The sequence below is a fragment of the Tripterygium wilfordii genome, chromosome 4 (genome assembly GCF_013401445.1).
Source record: "Tripterygium wilfordii isolate XIE 37 chromosome 4, ASM1340144v1, whole genome shotgun sequence".
Lineage (NCBI taxonomy): Eukaryota > Viridiplantae > Streptophyta > Magnoliopsida > Celastrales > Celastraceae > Tripterygium > Tripterygium wilfordii.
Window position 1 is genome coordinate 8,760,860 of NC_052235.1, and position 15,295 is coordinate 8,776,154.

Below are 15,295 nucleotides of genomic sequence, written 5' to 3' on the forward strand. Positions count from 1 at the left end.
AACAATACATAGTAATTACCTTAATAACTACACAGGACAATAACAAGGAATTTTCAAAATACAAATCTCTATATATAACAAAATAGCTGCTAGTGTTCACAACACTAAACATATGCTATACAATCCAATTCAGAAATTATAGTTCTTAAATCCAAATAGCCTAGACTTATAAAACACATAAACAACATTATGATATTCCATAGTTTAGGCATTACATATTGATAAATAGTTATTAAAATTATTAATTTAGCATGGTAAATCCATTCATCAACGTTGCAACATCACCAGGAAAAACATTGAACTCATCATCAAACAACAATTTCAGGAAGCATTACACTCTCATGAATTTCAACAATCAACCCAAATCGTTAATTCCCTTCATCGAGCCAATCTTCATATGTGAACCTATAGCAACACATATCCAATATTAGTTGTTCATTAAAATCTAACTGAGCAGGTACATAAGCCTCGTGCGAATCAAGTTTTTTCCTATAAATATATGATAACAACAATTAATTTTATTCAAATCATAAGCAGACAAACAAAATAACATAACAAAAGGCTAGTGAAAAAAAAATCTAAAACATCATCTCAATCTATTTTTATATCTATATACAAATTGGTCACACAAAAAGAATGTGTCCTTATTCAATTTCATTCATGGACAGTACCAATTGTACCTCATAGTGATAAACACAATGTATTGATGCAAAACACATTCAGTGAATTCGTAAGATTAACCTAAACCCCAAACAATCATCAACTAGAAATTGCTCCATTAGAATGTCAAAATCAAAATCATGCTTGTTTTACGCAGAGAAGCTACCAGTCAGAAAGATCGATTACGTACTTATCATATTGTGATTGGTGAAAATGTTAATGGTGAAGTGACGACGGTCGGAGGAGGCAACATTATGAAAATGGATAGAGGATGCCGTTGTCTATTACTCGGACGAAGGAGGCCACAGTTAGCTACTAGATGGAGAACAACCGATCTATATAGGAGTCCTAGCAGGTACGCATGTTTGGAGGCCTAGCAGGTTCTTGCGTCTCAATTTCGTTCCCACTTGATTCGCATGTTTTGATCCCAAGCCAAACATGTCGATCTATGTAAGTTTTGTGCGTGTTTTTATCACAAGTGAAGAAAATAATGACGTTTAGAAAAACATTATCACCGCGCTCATGCAATCATAGGTAAATTTAACCTTATTCCTACGGCCACTAAAAACCGCTAACAAAAGTAAGACAATCAGTTGTGGTTTATAAATCGTAGCTATAATTTTTTTAGCTGTGGTTACAAAAAACCGTAGGTATAAATTGGGAGCTATATGCCCAAATTCTTGTAGTGATACAAAGGACAATCAAGTGATATAATGACGAATGTGGTACCGACGATCAAGTTTAAGCGTTGCGTGAACTTGATTAATGTTCTATATGTGTGAGTACCTTCGAGATGCTGGTGGCGGCAGTGATACAAGATTATTGTCGATGGAACTTTTAAGGAAGTTTAGTACCAGGTAGAGAATGTTTTAAACAACCCTCACTACTAAGGATATTTTGGTTGTTCTTCGTAAACACTCAATTCAATATCAATATTCATATTTTTATATTTGCTGGTTTTTCTTAATGAAAATGATAGTCGTTAAGAGAACAAATCATTGTATTTAGAGAGAATTTGTATAAAATCAATGTCTCTCTTGCGTGATTGATATATCAAGATTATATTTTTGTTCGTAAAAAAGAGAAATGAAAAAAATAAATGTGTCATGCACGTACCATAAAAACAACGAACTTGTCACCATGCAACACACCACCTTCTTCCCACTCCACCAATAGCACCACCTCCTGAGCACCGTAAAACAACACACTTTACTCTTCGTTATGGGAAAACATATGCCGTTAGTGGATAGTACAGAGAAAATACATTATCCCCAAAAGACTCTCATCTTCCTTTTCGAGTTCACACTTTTATTCGCATATCTTAAATAAGAGATCAGGAAAAAAAATAATAAATTCAAAAGACTGATGCGACGTCGTTTTTCATCCTTAGCCGACAAACACGGAACATACCTCAAACTCTTTCTCTTCAAAATAAATCTCAATTTTGTTTTGTTCTTCTACTCGAAATGCTTCTTTATTGGGGTTAATATAATTTTTGGTTATTGAAAGATTTTAAATTTTCCATTTTGGTCATTAAATATGTTCAAATGTTTCAATATGATCTCTAAAAATGATAATATGTTTTAATATCATTATTATTACAGTATTTAAAATATGATCATTAAAAATGATTAAAATAAAATATGTTATTATTTTTAGTGTGATATTAAACATTTGAACGTAACAAAATTTAAAATATTTTCCGTGACCAAAAATTGTATTCTCCGTGTTTGTGATCGATTTCTAACGTATCGAACTAAATAAATCGGGAATTCAAAATCCCAATCGAATTTGATTGGGCGTTGATGTTCGAATTGAATCAGTGTTTAATTCTATTGATTGTGCAATTGAATAAAACCCTAAATTGGCCAAAAATTTCGTTGCTTTCGCGATCTGTGAGTTTCCAATGGCGGATCAAGAGGAGGAGGATTTGAGAATGGCGTTACGAATGAGCATGCAGCACGAGTCACCAGAGCCCAAGCGGAGCAAGCCCAGAGACGCCGTCACTGGAGCCCTGGTGGATTGTCCGGAGGAATCACCAGAGGCCAAAAACCGGAGGTTACAGCGCGAGCTCATGGCTGCGGCTGCGGAGAAGAGGATGCTGGCCGCAAGAATTACCTCGCCCTCGGGCTCGCCTTCAAAAGCCATCTCGAATACAAGAGCCCATTCTGCGAAGAGTGAGAATGATTTGGGCAGGAAAGGTGCCACTTCAGGGAAGGAGTTATCGCCTGAAGAAGCAAACCAGTTGTTTTCCATGGTTTTTGGTACTGGAGTGTCGAAGGATATTCTGGCTCAGTGGAGTAATCAAGGAATAAGGTATGCTTGACGCTGAATTGATAGGATTTGAAGTCTTTTTGCTTCGCAATGCTGTATCGGATTTTGTTGATGTGATTTGGAAATGATAATGTAACTCAAATTTATGCTCTACTTGTGATCATTACTTGGAGGGATAATAATAAGGTGTTTTCATTGGAGCTGCGCTTATTTGGCACTCAAGACAATTATCTACCAAGCTTTTGCGGCATAGGACTTCCAAAGAATTCTGGTCATGTCAATTCAGTATAATTTGTATATTTCTTAATTGATTTTGCAATTAATAATGCTGCATAAACATTGATTAGAAGCTGTAGATGGCTATAAACTTGTGTCCATATAATGATTAACACTGTGAAGTTGTTCACAAATCTGCATTTTCTTCTTCTAGGTGTGTGTATAATCAAGTATTAGTTTCTATGTCATATCTGGTGTAACTGTATGCATAGTGGAGGTTATAATTTACAAATTGAGAAATAAAGAAGGTAATTGCCAGAAGAACAATTGAGTTAAAATACATGATTTTCCAAACAACAACTGATCATTTAGGCTTAATCACATGAAGAAGATTGGAATTAATTGTACGCTTTGGGAGGAGAGAAGTCTTGCAAAGGGAGAAATTTTTCTGCCTCTATAATAGTCCATTTAGTGAATCTCGAGCTTTTGCACCTTTAACTGACGGTCTTCATTAGGGGTTGGAGACCTTTTAGTAAGAAGAAATTCAAGGGAATTTGATGGGTATAAAGTCGTTGGTTTAGTTTATTTGTAATGGTATTCTTTATGGCTTGTTGAGGGATTGTAAGAGGAGATTCTTAAGATGTTAGTTTAGTGTGTATCTTTCTTCCCCTTCTCTCTTCCTTTGGTATTTTAGGGAAAACTTTTCTAAATCAGAGCATTTTTTTTTATGTTAGTATCATCTTCTCTTTTGTGAACCAGTGCCATTCTCTTTTGTGAACCAGTGCCACCTTCGCAGAATCTTTACTTAATAGTATTTCCTTCATCATTTTTTTTTTATGTACGAGTATTGATTTTATTAAAGATGCCAAAGGTGAGACTTGAACCCTGCAGATCTACAGCTTGTGCAATTAGAAAAATCCTTGTGCAATCAGAGTATTTCCTTCATCCTTACAAGAAACTTCTTAGAAAGTTATTGTCTTTCATTAATATTTGGAATATTCCAATAGTTTTTAAAAGACAACTTTTTTCTCTTCTTTTATAAACTTTTTTGGTAATAGCATGTTGAGAGTTTAGTTTATCATAGAGAGTGCGTGCTTAAGATTATTCTCTTTTCTTGTCTATTTCCTTCTACTCTACTCTACGCTACGCTACTCTCCTCTTTCTTTCTTGCTAAAGTAATCTTGGGTCTCTCTTCACTGCAACAAAGTTTGAAACTTTTCCCCCCTTTCTTCATGACTGTTATGTCACAAGGATTCAATGAATGGTTTCAGGCTTTCAGCAATGTAAAGAGCAATATTAGCGTGATGTGTTGGTTCTAAAGGAAAATGTTCCATTTGTTATATGTGAGTGAAAGTAATTTGGAAATCATTTGAAGTGGGTTTTTACTTTTGTTAGTGAAGATATTTCAGAGTAAGATTTAAGAAAAGATATAAATTCTCTTAGCTAGAAAGAAAGACCTAAATAATTCATAGAAACAGTATTTGTTGCCGTGTTACAAGGATATTGTGGTTGTCATGCTTGTTAAATTTCTTGTACCTTTTTGCTTTGTTATTTTAATTTGGGGTTAACTTATTATGCTATTGGCGAATTATGCTATCCCAATTCTCTGAATAATTCAGCTTGTTATTTATAGCTTCTGCATGCACTTCCCAATCTTTTCCATTTTTATATGCGGTTGAGGATTGCTTCATGAACTTTAATTTAAACATATTGTAGCTGTTTTGTTTATTCTTGTATTTTTTTATTGTGTTTTACAATTGGCTCCTCTTAGCATGCTTTTGTTGAATATGCACTGTACCAAGAAATGCTGCTTTTTTGTCTTATCCTGTTCCTTACATGACTATATTTTTGAAACTTTGGACAATAGTTTCCTTTTGGGAAGCACTTTACTAGACTTGCTTTTCTTTGTTTATTTTTTTTACTCTGTTTTGAGGTTTTGTCCCTTTCAAATTGAGATTTGGTTTGTATGGGTTCCTAAATGTCATATTTTCCTGGAAAATTGTATGACATGTTTTCATTTTTTCCCCCTACATGCTTGCTAATGTCATTTCGGACATTCCTATAGGTTTAGCCCTAATCTGGAGACAGCTATGGGCCTGGTGCAGCATGAAGGTGGCCCCTGTGGCGTCTTGGCGACTATCCAAGTAATTTTTTATTCTAAACGCATTGTATTTGAGTTTTTGTTGCGTGCCGAAGCTTTAACTAAGTATTTAAGCTTAGCGTAGTGCTTTAACAAATAACAACCTTCAAGCTTTAACTAAATTCTCCTGTTCGTCATATACTATGTAATTTCTTCCACATCATACCCCTACCTCCAATTCTTCGAAATCCCAACTCCAGCTGGTTTTGGGAGATTATATTCTAATATGCATGGTGATTTCACTGTGGGGATTCAAGAACTGCAGCATGTTATAACCCCACAGCTACATGGTCAGCGTCTCAGCAATTACTGCTAATATTTCCATTTATCGCAGCCCAAACTTGTGCATTCACATGCTGAAGATCCAAAACTAGTATAGTAATAAGAATTAGTTATCCACTAAAACTGCTGTCCCCCCTTCATATTTGAAGTGTTAACATCTGAACTGCTGCCACAGCACCTCCCTCGTTGAACCAAAGTCCACTTGCATCTGCAAGCACTGAATAACATTGTGTTCTTGGACTTAGTTAAGAAGATAAATAGCAAGTTAAAAAGATGAATAGCAAAGACCATCTGATGCTTGGGAGAGAATGCTTGAATGGGCTTGGGTGTTACATAGAGGTCTTTGTGGAAGTTTTAATTGACAATTGACGCATGGATTTGATTGATTTGTTGAAGATTTTTTTTATTTGTTTTGAACATTATATGGTTTAAATTTACGGAGGCATTTGTTGTAACTTTTGTTCACAAATTCTACGATTATAAACTAATGTCAGGGCTTGTATTGGGTGCAACATCTGTCGTTGTGTTGTCTTAGCTGTGTGGAAATGTTGGGGAATGGACTAGGCTTTGCATTATGGTTTATCTTGTCATTTTCATTATTGTTTAGCTCATTTCGTATCTGGATGTGCTGGGATGGCTTAAAATTACATTGTACCTCTGCTTTGTGATCATATGATTTTGTGAATTTCTGGCCACTGTTGTATCCGTGAAGAGCTTCACTTCAGTCACTTTCTTGTCAAACTGGATTGGTCCCATTGATCACATTTTTCAGTAAATAAATTATATTCCCGATTAAGTGCATATATGAAATTGGTAAGTCGAACATTTAATCGTTCACAAAATTCATTTGCTTGTCACTAAAATTTCAGTAACGATGTCTAGAAATTAAGTAAAAGGGGACCGTAACAGGACCATGGCGTTGGTATGTAGTCATGCCCATCAACAAATGTTGTTGAGAATAAATGACAAAATATCTAAGGTCGTTTCTGATCTGACAAAAGTTTGGTGGCTTGATAATTTGTCATGTTTTCATTCAGTGGTGAATGCATTTGTTTTCACTGGGGGCATGGCCCCCAGTGAAATTACGTAAAACCCATTAGCAGTATAGGGTAAAAAATATCATCCCCCCATTAAAAATACACCAAGTTCCCAATAAAAAATACGGACAATTGGGAGTAAGAACACTTTGGACAACTTAATTGTACAAAGGTCATGGACATTTCTAAAATTGTAAAAAAGTGCAATTTAAGGGTAATGTGGTCATTTGACTTAAGATATTTTTTAGTTTATACCTACAATACCCTTCTTCTTCTTCTTCTCCCTCCAACTATCCAACTCTAGTGTATCCTCTCTTTCTCTTCTTCTTCTCTACTAAAAGTTATCTCCTTTTTTCTCTCATTCTTCTTCTTCTTCTTCTTTTTCTTCTGGTTCTCGATCTGAATTTGTTCTTCGTTGCCTTCTTCTCCGTTTTTCGCCAAGTTTCTCCTCTCTTCATCGCCTTCTTCGTCGTTGCTCAATCTGGACTGTGTCGAGTTGCTCTGCTTCGTTTTTGACAGATCTGGACTATGCTTCGTTGTTCAATCTGGGCTGCGCTTCGTTTTTTTGCAGATCTGGATTCTGATTCGTTTTTTGCAGAGATGTATCACTATAGTATCAATATAGTATCACCAACACCAAAAAACCACTAAAATGATACAATTAAATCAGTATGCATACTTTATCTTCCTAATTACTTTTCCTTTTTTGATTTTCTTTTCTTGGTTATTTCTCTTGTTCGTTTTGGAAAAACATTTACAAGTGCAGAGATGTATCACTATAGTATCACGAACACCAAAAATTCATTAAAATGATACAATTGAACCAGTATACATAGTTCTTCTTCCTAATTACTTTTCCTTTCTTGGTTTTCTTTTCTTGGTTTGTACATCTCTTGCTTGTTTTGGAAAAACATTTACAGCTGCAGAGATGTATCATTATAATATCACCAACACCAAAAATCCATTAAAATGACATAATTGAATAAGAAAGACATGTAATGCAATCGAATTTACATTCTAACATTTATATCATCATTTTATGAGCAAAAGATATAAATTGAACACTAAATTGGATCTTCTATTTAAAAGTATCACTATTGTATCACAATTCGTGGAGATAGAAAATCAAATTTGAGGTTATTTTGGTAAAAGATGATCCCCAACGTACTTTTTTAAAATGATGTTTTAGTGATTGCACTTTTTTACAATTAAGTATAATCTAGTGCACCGACCTCTAAAAGTCCCTAAAAAATATATAAGGCCTCCAATGAAAATAAAAAAGACAAGCCCAAGCCTTACACACATTGATAACCCCAACTTCCCAAGCCCGTGTGTGTCTTTTGACTCTTCCTTTCCGGCTCTCCCTCTCACTCAACTCTACCTTCTGGCCTCCGTGTCTTTCACTCTCTTTATCTAGGGTTTTGATTCCTATAATCCATATGTGCTCAAAGATCTGAAGTTGCTTGGCTTCGTTCTGGATTCCTCTTTTGGTCTACAATCCTCAGCGTATTTGGACTCTCTTCCCTCTCTTGGACTTGGTGATCTTTATGGATTGCCAGTGCAAACAAAGAAGCATCTCTATTTTTCTTTGGTATATCGGTTTTCGAAATTGACTATTGTGATGAATAAAGATGTAACATTTATTGCTTGAAACTATTACTAGTGATTATCTTCATGCTATATAGTAACCCCAAAAAAAATTTCGCTCTGCTACTTAATTATGCCCCCAATGAGTTCGGATGCTGGATCTGCCACTGTTGACATTGTGTGGCAACAAGTCCAAATCCTTCCCTTATCCTTTGTCATGCTTAACAGTCAACTCTTGGGAGAGGTTTTCTTCGTTTATTTTTCATCTTCTTTGAAGATAATTCTTTGGAAGTTTTGAGGCCTTTATTTCCTCTTGCTTAGGTTTCTTTTTGAAATCTGACATTTTAATTACGAAGTCAATGACAGTGTTTGTGGTTCATAGTGGTCCAACTTTTGTTCTCATCATTCTTTTAGTTTATGTGATGTGTCCGGGAGGTCTTAAGATTGCTAGGTGATAGTTGACAATGTATGATGTCATTATTGAATTTTTATTGATTATGGTTCAGTCATTCATATTAGAAACTCAGTTTGAAAGATGCTTCTTTGTGGTTTACTTCAAATTATTTATGTCTTATTGGGTTTCTTTGGATTTAGTTTTCTGGAGACATATATACTTGTAGATCTATGTTAGCCTACATAATCATGCGCTTAAAAGATTTTCTATTTGGTTGTGCAGGCATTTGTTCTCAAATACCTACTTTTCTCTCCAGATGACTTAGGTAAAGTTACATCCAACACATCACAAAATCTCGGTGCAAGGAGCTTGTCCAAAGGTCTGTGCGTTGCATCAACTAATTTTGCTTCTCTTACTGAAGAAGCAAAAGCAAGGTGATGAATTTCTGCACAATGGATTTTATGTACTAATCGAAGTGTTGCTATTTCATAAGAAATTATTCGTGTTTCATATTCTTCGTTTAGTTTCTAGATGTATTACTACATTTTACTTGTTCTCGAGCGTTGCTTTGGTGTGTCTATGTTGATTAAAGCCTCGTTTTTTGGGACTTTCTAGTAATGTATTTGTTGTAGGCGAACATGTGGCTCAATGATAGAGTTGCAGAGGTGCAACCTAGTGGTCACAACCTCAGTGGATCAATTATTGGAAACGGTCTCGCCACATATTATATGGAAGTAAGATCTGCGTGCATATTGTCTGTCCCCGTCCCCCACCCACGTCCATGTTGGGAGCCTTATGCATGGGTGTTGTTTACCTACCCTCTTTTTATTTTTATTTTTATTTTCTAGTGATGTATTTGTTGATAGATAGACAAAGATTTCTATAGCTAAAAGAGATATGAAATCCTCTCGAGACTTGAAACCTTGAAAAAGTACAAGGCCTGACCAAGGGGAAAAAAAGAGGGCGGGTGGGGGATGGAATGCTTGAGACCAATGGTATCTTCAGCATGACGCATTTTGTTGCATATTGTTTGTTCCTTGTTGTGCATTTTATGCAAAGTTGGTCCAAGCAGCGAAGCATAATTTTTTTATCTGTGTTGTTGTTAACTTATTGAATCATGATTCCCTTGTCATCTCTACACTGACCATGGTTGGCTGTCCCTTTTCTTTTATGTTGCTCAATTTAACATGAGACTTTTTTTCCTCCCTATCTTCATTTTGTAATTTTTTGAGAAAAAAAGTTATAGTTTATGGTTTCTCCTAGCTTTAAGGGGCTTTCTTGTATGGATAAAGTATCACAGTTATAAAATGTTTCTGCTCGATTGAATTTCATAACACATCATGTGGAGTTGCAGTAATATCTGCTACTTTGTGTTTTTGAATTTTAGTTTAAAGTACGTTAGGATATAACATTTTTTTCTTGGAATTTTCAGCATTTTCTTGGCAACATAGTTAGGGCTTACTTTCTGTGTCAAAAGGCCATGCTTGCTGAAGCCTTTTTTTTTTCCGTTTGTCTGTTCGCAGAGCTCTAGTTAGAAGTATGGGTGAGATATTATTCCTCTGTGGAGGTTACAAAAGAGCGGTGATTGCAACTCTGAGTTCTTTCGCCCCAGAAGACATTTCAAAGGATGAGGTAAGTTGAATTGACACTGATGTTAATGTGCCTCTGCAACATTAAGTTGCGAGTCGTGAATTGGGAATGTTGTGATAATGCATACCGCTGTTGTATGAGTTCAGTTGTGTAATCTCATTTACTGATAATGATGCAGGAGGACCATTAGTCTTTTATAAGTTAGTCTATTATCGGGTCTATTTTAACTAAGTTTCTTTTAGTTTTCATATTAAAGGTATTGTCGGAATTTCCAAGTGTGCTGGAATTTCGAATTTAGTATTAATTATTTGTTTTATGAGTTTTTTAGTGTAACTTCAGAGGATTGTTTCTTCCCCTCTAAAGTAGGGTTAGTCATCTTCTCGAGTTCACGATCGTAGTTGATACCACTCCTTGTTGGCATAAACGGTTAGAAAAATTGTAGGTTGCTCAGAACCATGCTCTGATACCAACTGATGTAGTTTTTGGACTACCGATGTAGAATTGTTTGGGATTGAGCAACCAAAACCCTAACCCCCAAATTAAACTCAAAAAAATTAAGAATCCTAGGACAGAAATTCCCAATTCCTTGATTTCTTGAAACTGGAACATACTTTCAGCAAACAAGAAGAGTAGAAACTTAAACTTCTAAGTTGAAATCGTGAATGTCTCAGGTAGGGTTGGATAAACTCACCTTCTTAGTCTCTCACCGAACGTGTCTAAAGGAATCTCTCCTATAGCAAATTTGTATAAAAACTCTTATTATTATTTATTCTTGACTTGCATCCTTATATATAGTCTCCTAGTAATCCTAATTACATAAGAAACTTCCTTCAAATAAAACTAGGATTCCTAAAAGTAAACTAATATGACTCCAATTATAACTATGACTTGACTTAGGAAAATAACCTAATAAAAGACTCATAAAACAAATAATTAATACTAAATTCGAAATTCCAGCACACCTAGAAATTCCGACAATACCCTTAATATGAAAACTAAAAGAAACTTAGTTAAAATAGACCCGATAATAGACTAACTTATAAAATACTATATTAATGGTCCTCCTGCATTAGATAAGTAACATTTTACATTTTTCAGATAATTGCAAAAGCGCTTGAAGGTCTTGCAATTGAATCAGCTTCTGATTTACAGAAGTTCTTGAGGGTTGATGAATATGCTTCGCAAGCAAGTGCATTTCAGAGGCTCGAAGACATGATTCCTGTTTTCCAAAGCCGTATGGGGGCAATGTTATTTCTTATTTCTGCATTACTTTCCCGAGGACTGGTATGCTTGTTTTCTTGAAAGCTCTCCCTTTAAATTTTTTAATCATTTCCCTTTTGTCTATGCACTTATGCAGCATCCTCGTCTAAATATCTAATGTGTATTGTGTACTGGGCTCAAAATATCTAAACCTGTTATGAGCATTCTGGGTTTCATTTCATATGGCATGCTTGATTAACTAATGAGCCAAATTTGAACCCTGATAATGGATTTTTCACTACAGAACCTGAGCGATGACTGCTTTGGGCTTTCGCACTCGCCATGTGTGGAAAGTATTTTAAAATATTGGAATGGGACAATTTTGTATAGAAAAATTTTCTATGTAATGCTCTTTCTTAATGGTCAACGATTTTCTTGAATACCAACAGACACTGGAACAAAATGATAATTTTTTTTTGTTACATATCCCTCATTACCTAGGGATAATCGTTTGAAATAGACACACACTTGAAAATAACTCAACTCTGTGGCTTGAATTTTGAAACTCCTCTTGAGTTCAATCTGAACTCATATCTGTAATTCTGATGGCTCTGATCTTCAAGGGCCTTTTCTCTGGTTTGCTTGTTTTTGCTACTCAACACCATTTAAATAACATCATTAATTTGTATCTACTAGTGATGTATTACTGAATTATGAGCGTAAATTGATAGGTTATCTTTGTATTTGAGATGCGGGGGAGGTTTTTCTCCCTGTTTAACATGAAGCAGAAGCATCAAATATGAGTTCTTTTGTTGTTGTTTGAATGAGATATATTTTAATGAAGCAACATGAAGGTGCAGCTGAAGAGAGAGCCAACAGGCTATTCAATTTCTCTGTTATTTTTGAAAATTACTGAGTTCCTATTTTGTTGCATAATGCCTCAGGTGATCTTTAGGTTACCAAAGGCTCAAGTTATGCCTTGAGTTGTTCCCTTTAATCTGGCTATATGTTAACTATGAATCTCATTTTTGCATTACCTCCATTGATGGCCCTTGAAGGAATGACTCGGTATAATATTTTGTAACATTTTTAATATAAACAATGGCAATCACTGGAAGGGATGGAAAATAGATGAGAGATGTGGTCATCTAATAAATGTCTTTGAATGTTAGATAGCATTGCTAGAGGGAAACATTATGTGATAGGTAGCATCTAATGCTGTTGAGATAAAACCCAATGTGGCATGCTGGTGAAAAGATGGAGGTTGAAAATGCAGTCTAGTCGTAGGAAGATCCTACGTTATAAAAACAACAAAGGGCTGGTAAAGTTTATTTTGGAAGACGAAAACTAGATGATGCTTTTTGGTTCTCATGCATACATGGGTAGAGCTGACTTATATTTGGGAAGGTCGGGGAAGGAGAATTTCGTAGCCACATTTTTTATAAATCAAAGTTTGCACGCCTATTGTCCTTGTGTACTGTCGATAATATTTTAAGCTTTTTGTAGATGGTGGTTGAATATTTGTCAGCCACTATGCTTGTCATTCGTTTCCTTCTATCTTTCCATCGCAATTATAAGTCTGCTAGATCTTAAGTTTGAGCATTAACTACTTAATTTATTCTCCTCTTTGGAACAAGTTTTTTAATTAAGCTATAGTTTTTCCTTTCAAATAGGACTTCATTCAAGCCGACAGGGATGATCCAAGCCTGCCCCTAGTTACTGCACCATTTGGCCATGCCTCACAGGTATATAAACGTCTACCCACGGATGAATGAAACAACTATCCTTTTCTTTTCCTTTTCCTTTTATTGCCTTTTCTTTCCTTCTTTCTGTGCTTTCATGAGTGGTGGATCTTTTTATTTTTATGTCGATCTTCTATAATCGCTGTTAAATGGTGCAAAACAGGAAATTGTAAATCTATTACTCTGCGGACAGGCTGTGCCTAATGTATTTGACGGGAGGATGGATCTAGGCGGTGGTCTGTTTTTGAAAGGCATATCAACAAATGTGGAAGTAGGATTTCTCACTCTGCTAGAATCTCTCAATTTTTGTAAGGTGGGGCAGCATTTGAAATGCCCGAAATGGCCGATATGGGTTGTTGGGAGTGAATCCCATTATACAGTCTTGTTTGCTCTTGATACTAGTGTTCAAGAGGAGAATGAACTGGAAGAAAGGGAATCGCAAATCCGGAAAGCTTTTGATGTCCAAGATCAGAGTGGAGGTGGTGGTTTTATTAGTGTTGAAGGTTTCCATCAGGTCCTCAGAGATGCAGAGATTAGACTCCCACCTGAGAAAGTTGAGCAGCTTTGCAGTACAGGCTTTATTGTCTGGAGTGAATTTTGGCAAGTTATTTTGGATTTGGACAAAACCCTGGGAGGTCTAAAGGATTCAAGTAGTTCGATGGGCAGGAAGGTTTTTGATCTTTACCATTTTAATGGAATTGCAAAGTCAGATTTGAATGGTGGCCAGGCAATATCTGGGGGAGAGACCCCTGTACAAAGACCTAGGCTTACAAAATTGAGGGTTTCTGTTCCCCCAAGGTGGACTCCTGAGGAGTACTTGGCGACTGTGCCCTCTGGTCCTTGTGCGGATGAATCAACTGGTAAAGACACTGAAGTATCTAAACCTGAGCCTTCTCAGCATGCGCCTTTAGTGGACTGCGTTAGAACACGCTGGCCACGTGCCATCTGCAACTGGACGGGGGATCCCCCTAGTATAGTCTGAATGGTTGTCAACTATATTTATTGTGATTCTGTTCAAGTTTTGGAGAGGAGTAAATCATTTGGCGAAAAGCAAATCTTATTTAAGCAGCAAAACACAAGCTTCTGGTGTTTGAAAATATACCTCTGCGCGTATGAGTTGTTTCCCCCAGCCCCTCAAGTTTTACTTGTAGACTTTGTGCAACACCATTTGATTATGTGTATTATTGTAGCTTTCTTGGTCCTGATTCGATTTCGGCATAAAAAAGGTTGATGGGAAACGAAAGGGTTGTGTCGAGTTGATTGGCAATTCCCATATGTAAAATACATTCATGTTTACCTTAGTTGATTGCGGCTTGAGAAATGTCAATAATGAATATCGAATTATTTCTTGCTGTTCTATTGCAGTAACATTGCAGTACCTGTTAATTATTCTTTGTGATGTCAACATGGTTTAGGGGTTGATATCTCATGTGTTGGCCTCTGTGTGGTTCAAGTTGGGTAGGCATGGAGTGTTGGGAGTTAGGTGAGCAGCGTCCCTTTTGGCTTTTGTTGTTGCATTTTTTTCTAGAAAGTGCATGTGATGTCAATATTTTTTCTTTTTCTTTAAAGAGGAAAGTAAAAAAAAAGAAAGAAAAAGAAGAGAACATCAAGATTGGATTAAACAAAGAGACACCAAGTCACAAAATGTAAGCACTTTGCAATGGCGAGTATTTGTTAGGATAACAAAATGTATTGGGAGAGTATTTTGTTGTTGTTCGGAATGAGAATGAAATAGTTATATGTATTGAATACAACGGTGTAAATTTGTTTTGTTGGTTTATTTTTGGTATAATAGAGGTGAATCCAATATTTATTTTTGGTGTAGGTGATTTAAGTGGGGCTCATTTTTGGAGCTAATCATGTCCCATGCCCCCATTCTTGGCCCACTAAAAGAGAGACAATAAAATGATATTGTTGTAACCGAAATGGTATCCATAGCCCAACAAATTTGTGAAAAATACCATTTATGGGCCATCAAAATGGTATTGTTGCAAGCATTTGCAATGGTTTAGTGGTTTGGGGACAATAGAAATTGAATGTGGCATGGTAATCGAGTTTAGCACTTTACACTGATGTTTATTTGATAACTTCTCTATCCCAAAGATCCAAGGTTTAGTGGTGTTGCAGCGTCTTTGAAGAAGAATTATGGGCCAACTTTTAGCAAAAACAAGCC

The 15,295-nt window shown here is 35.9% G+C and overlaps 1 protein-coding gene across 2 annotated transcripts; it reads left to right on the forward strand.

Annotated features, from left to right (window-relative positions):
- The first annotated feature begins 2,355 nt into the window (after positions 1–2,355).
- LOC119997322 (ubiquitin carboxyl-terminal hydrolase MINDY-3-like) lies at positions 2,356–14,486 on the forward strand. Of its 2 annotated transcripts, none has more exons than XM_038844253.1 (7): positions 2,356–2,976; positions 5,216–5,294; positions 8,873–9,024; positions 10,114–10,222; positions 11,279–11,464; positions 13,054–13,125; positions 13,286–14,486. In XM_038844253.1, the coding sequence occupies exons 1-7, from the start codon at positions 2,567–2,569 to the stop codon at positions 14,102–14,104; spliced, it is 1,827 nt and encodes a 608-aa protein (XP_038700181.1). In that variant the 5' UTR covers positions 2,356–2,566; the 3' UTR covers positions 14,105–14,486. The 2 variants fall into 2 exon arrangements, with proteins under 2 accessions (XP_038700181.1, XP_038700182.1); XM_038844254.1 differs by having other exon boundaries at positions 11,333–11,464.
- The last annotated feature ends 809 nt before the right edge of the window (positions 14,487–15,295 follow it).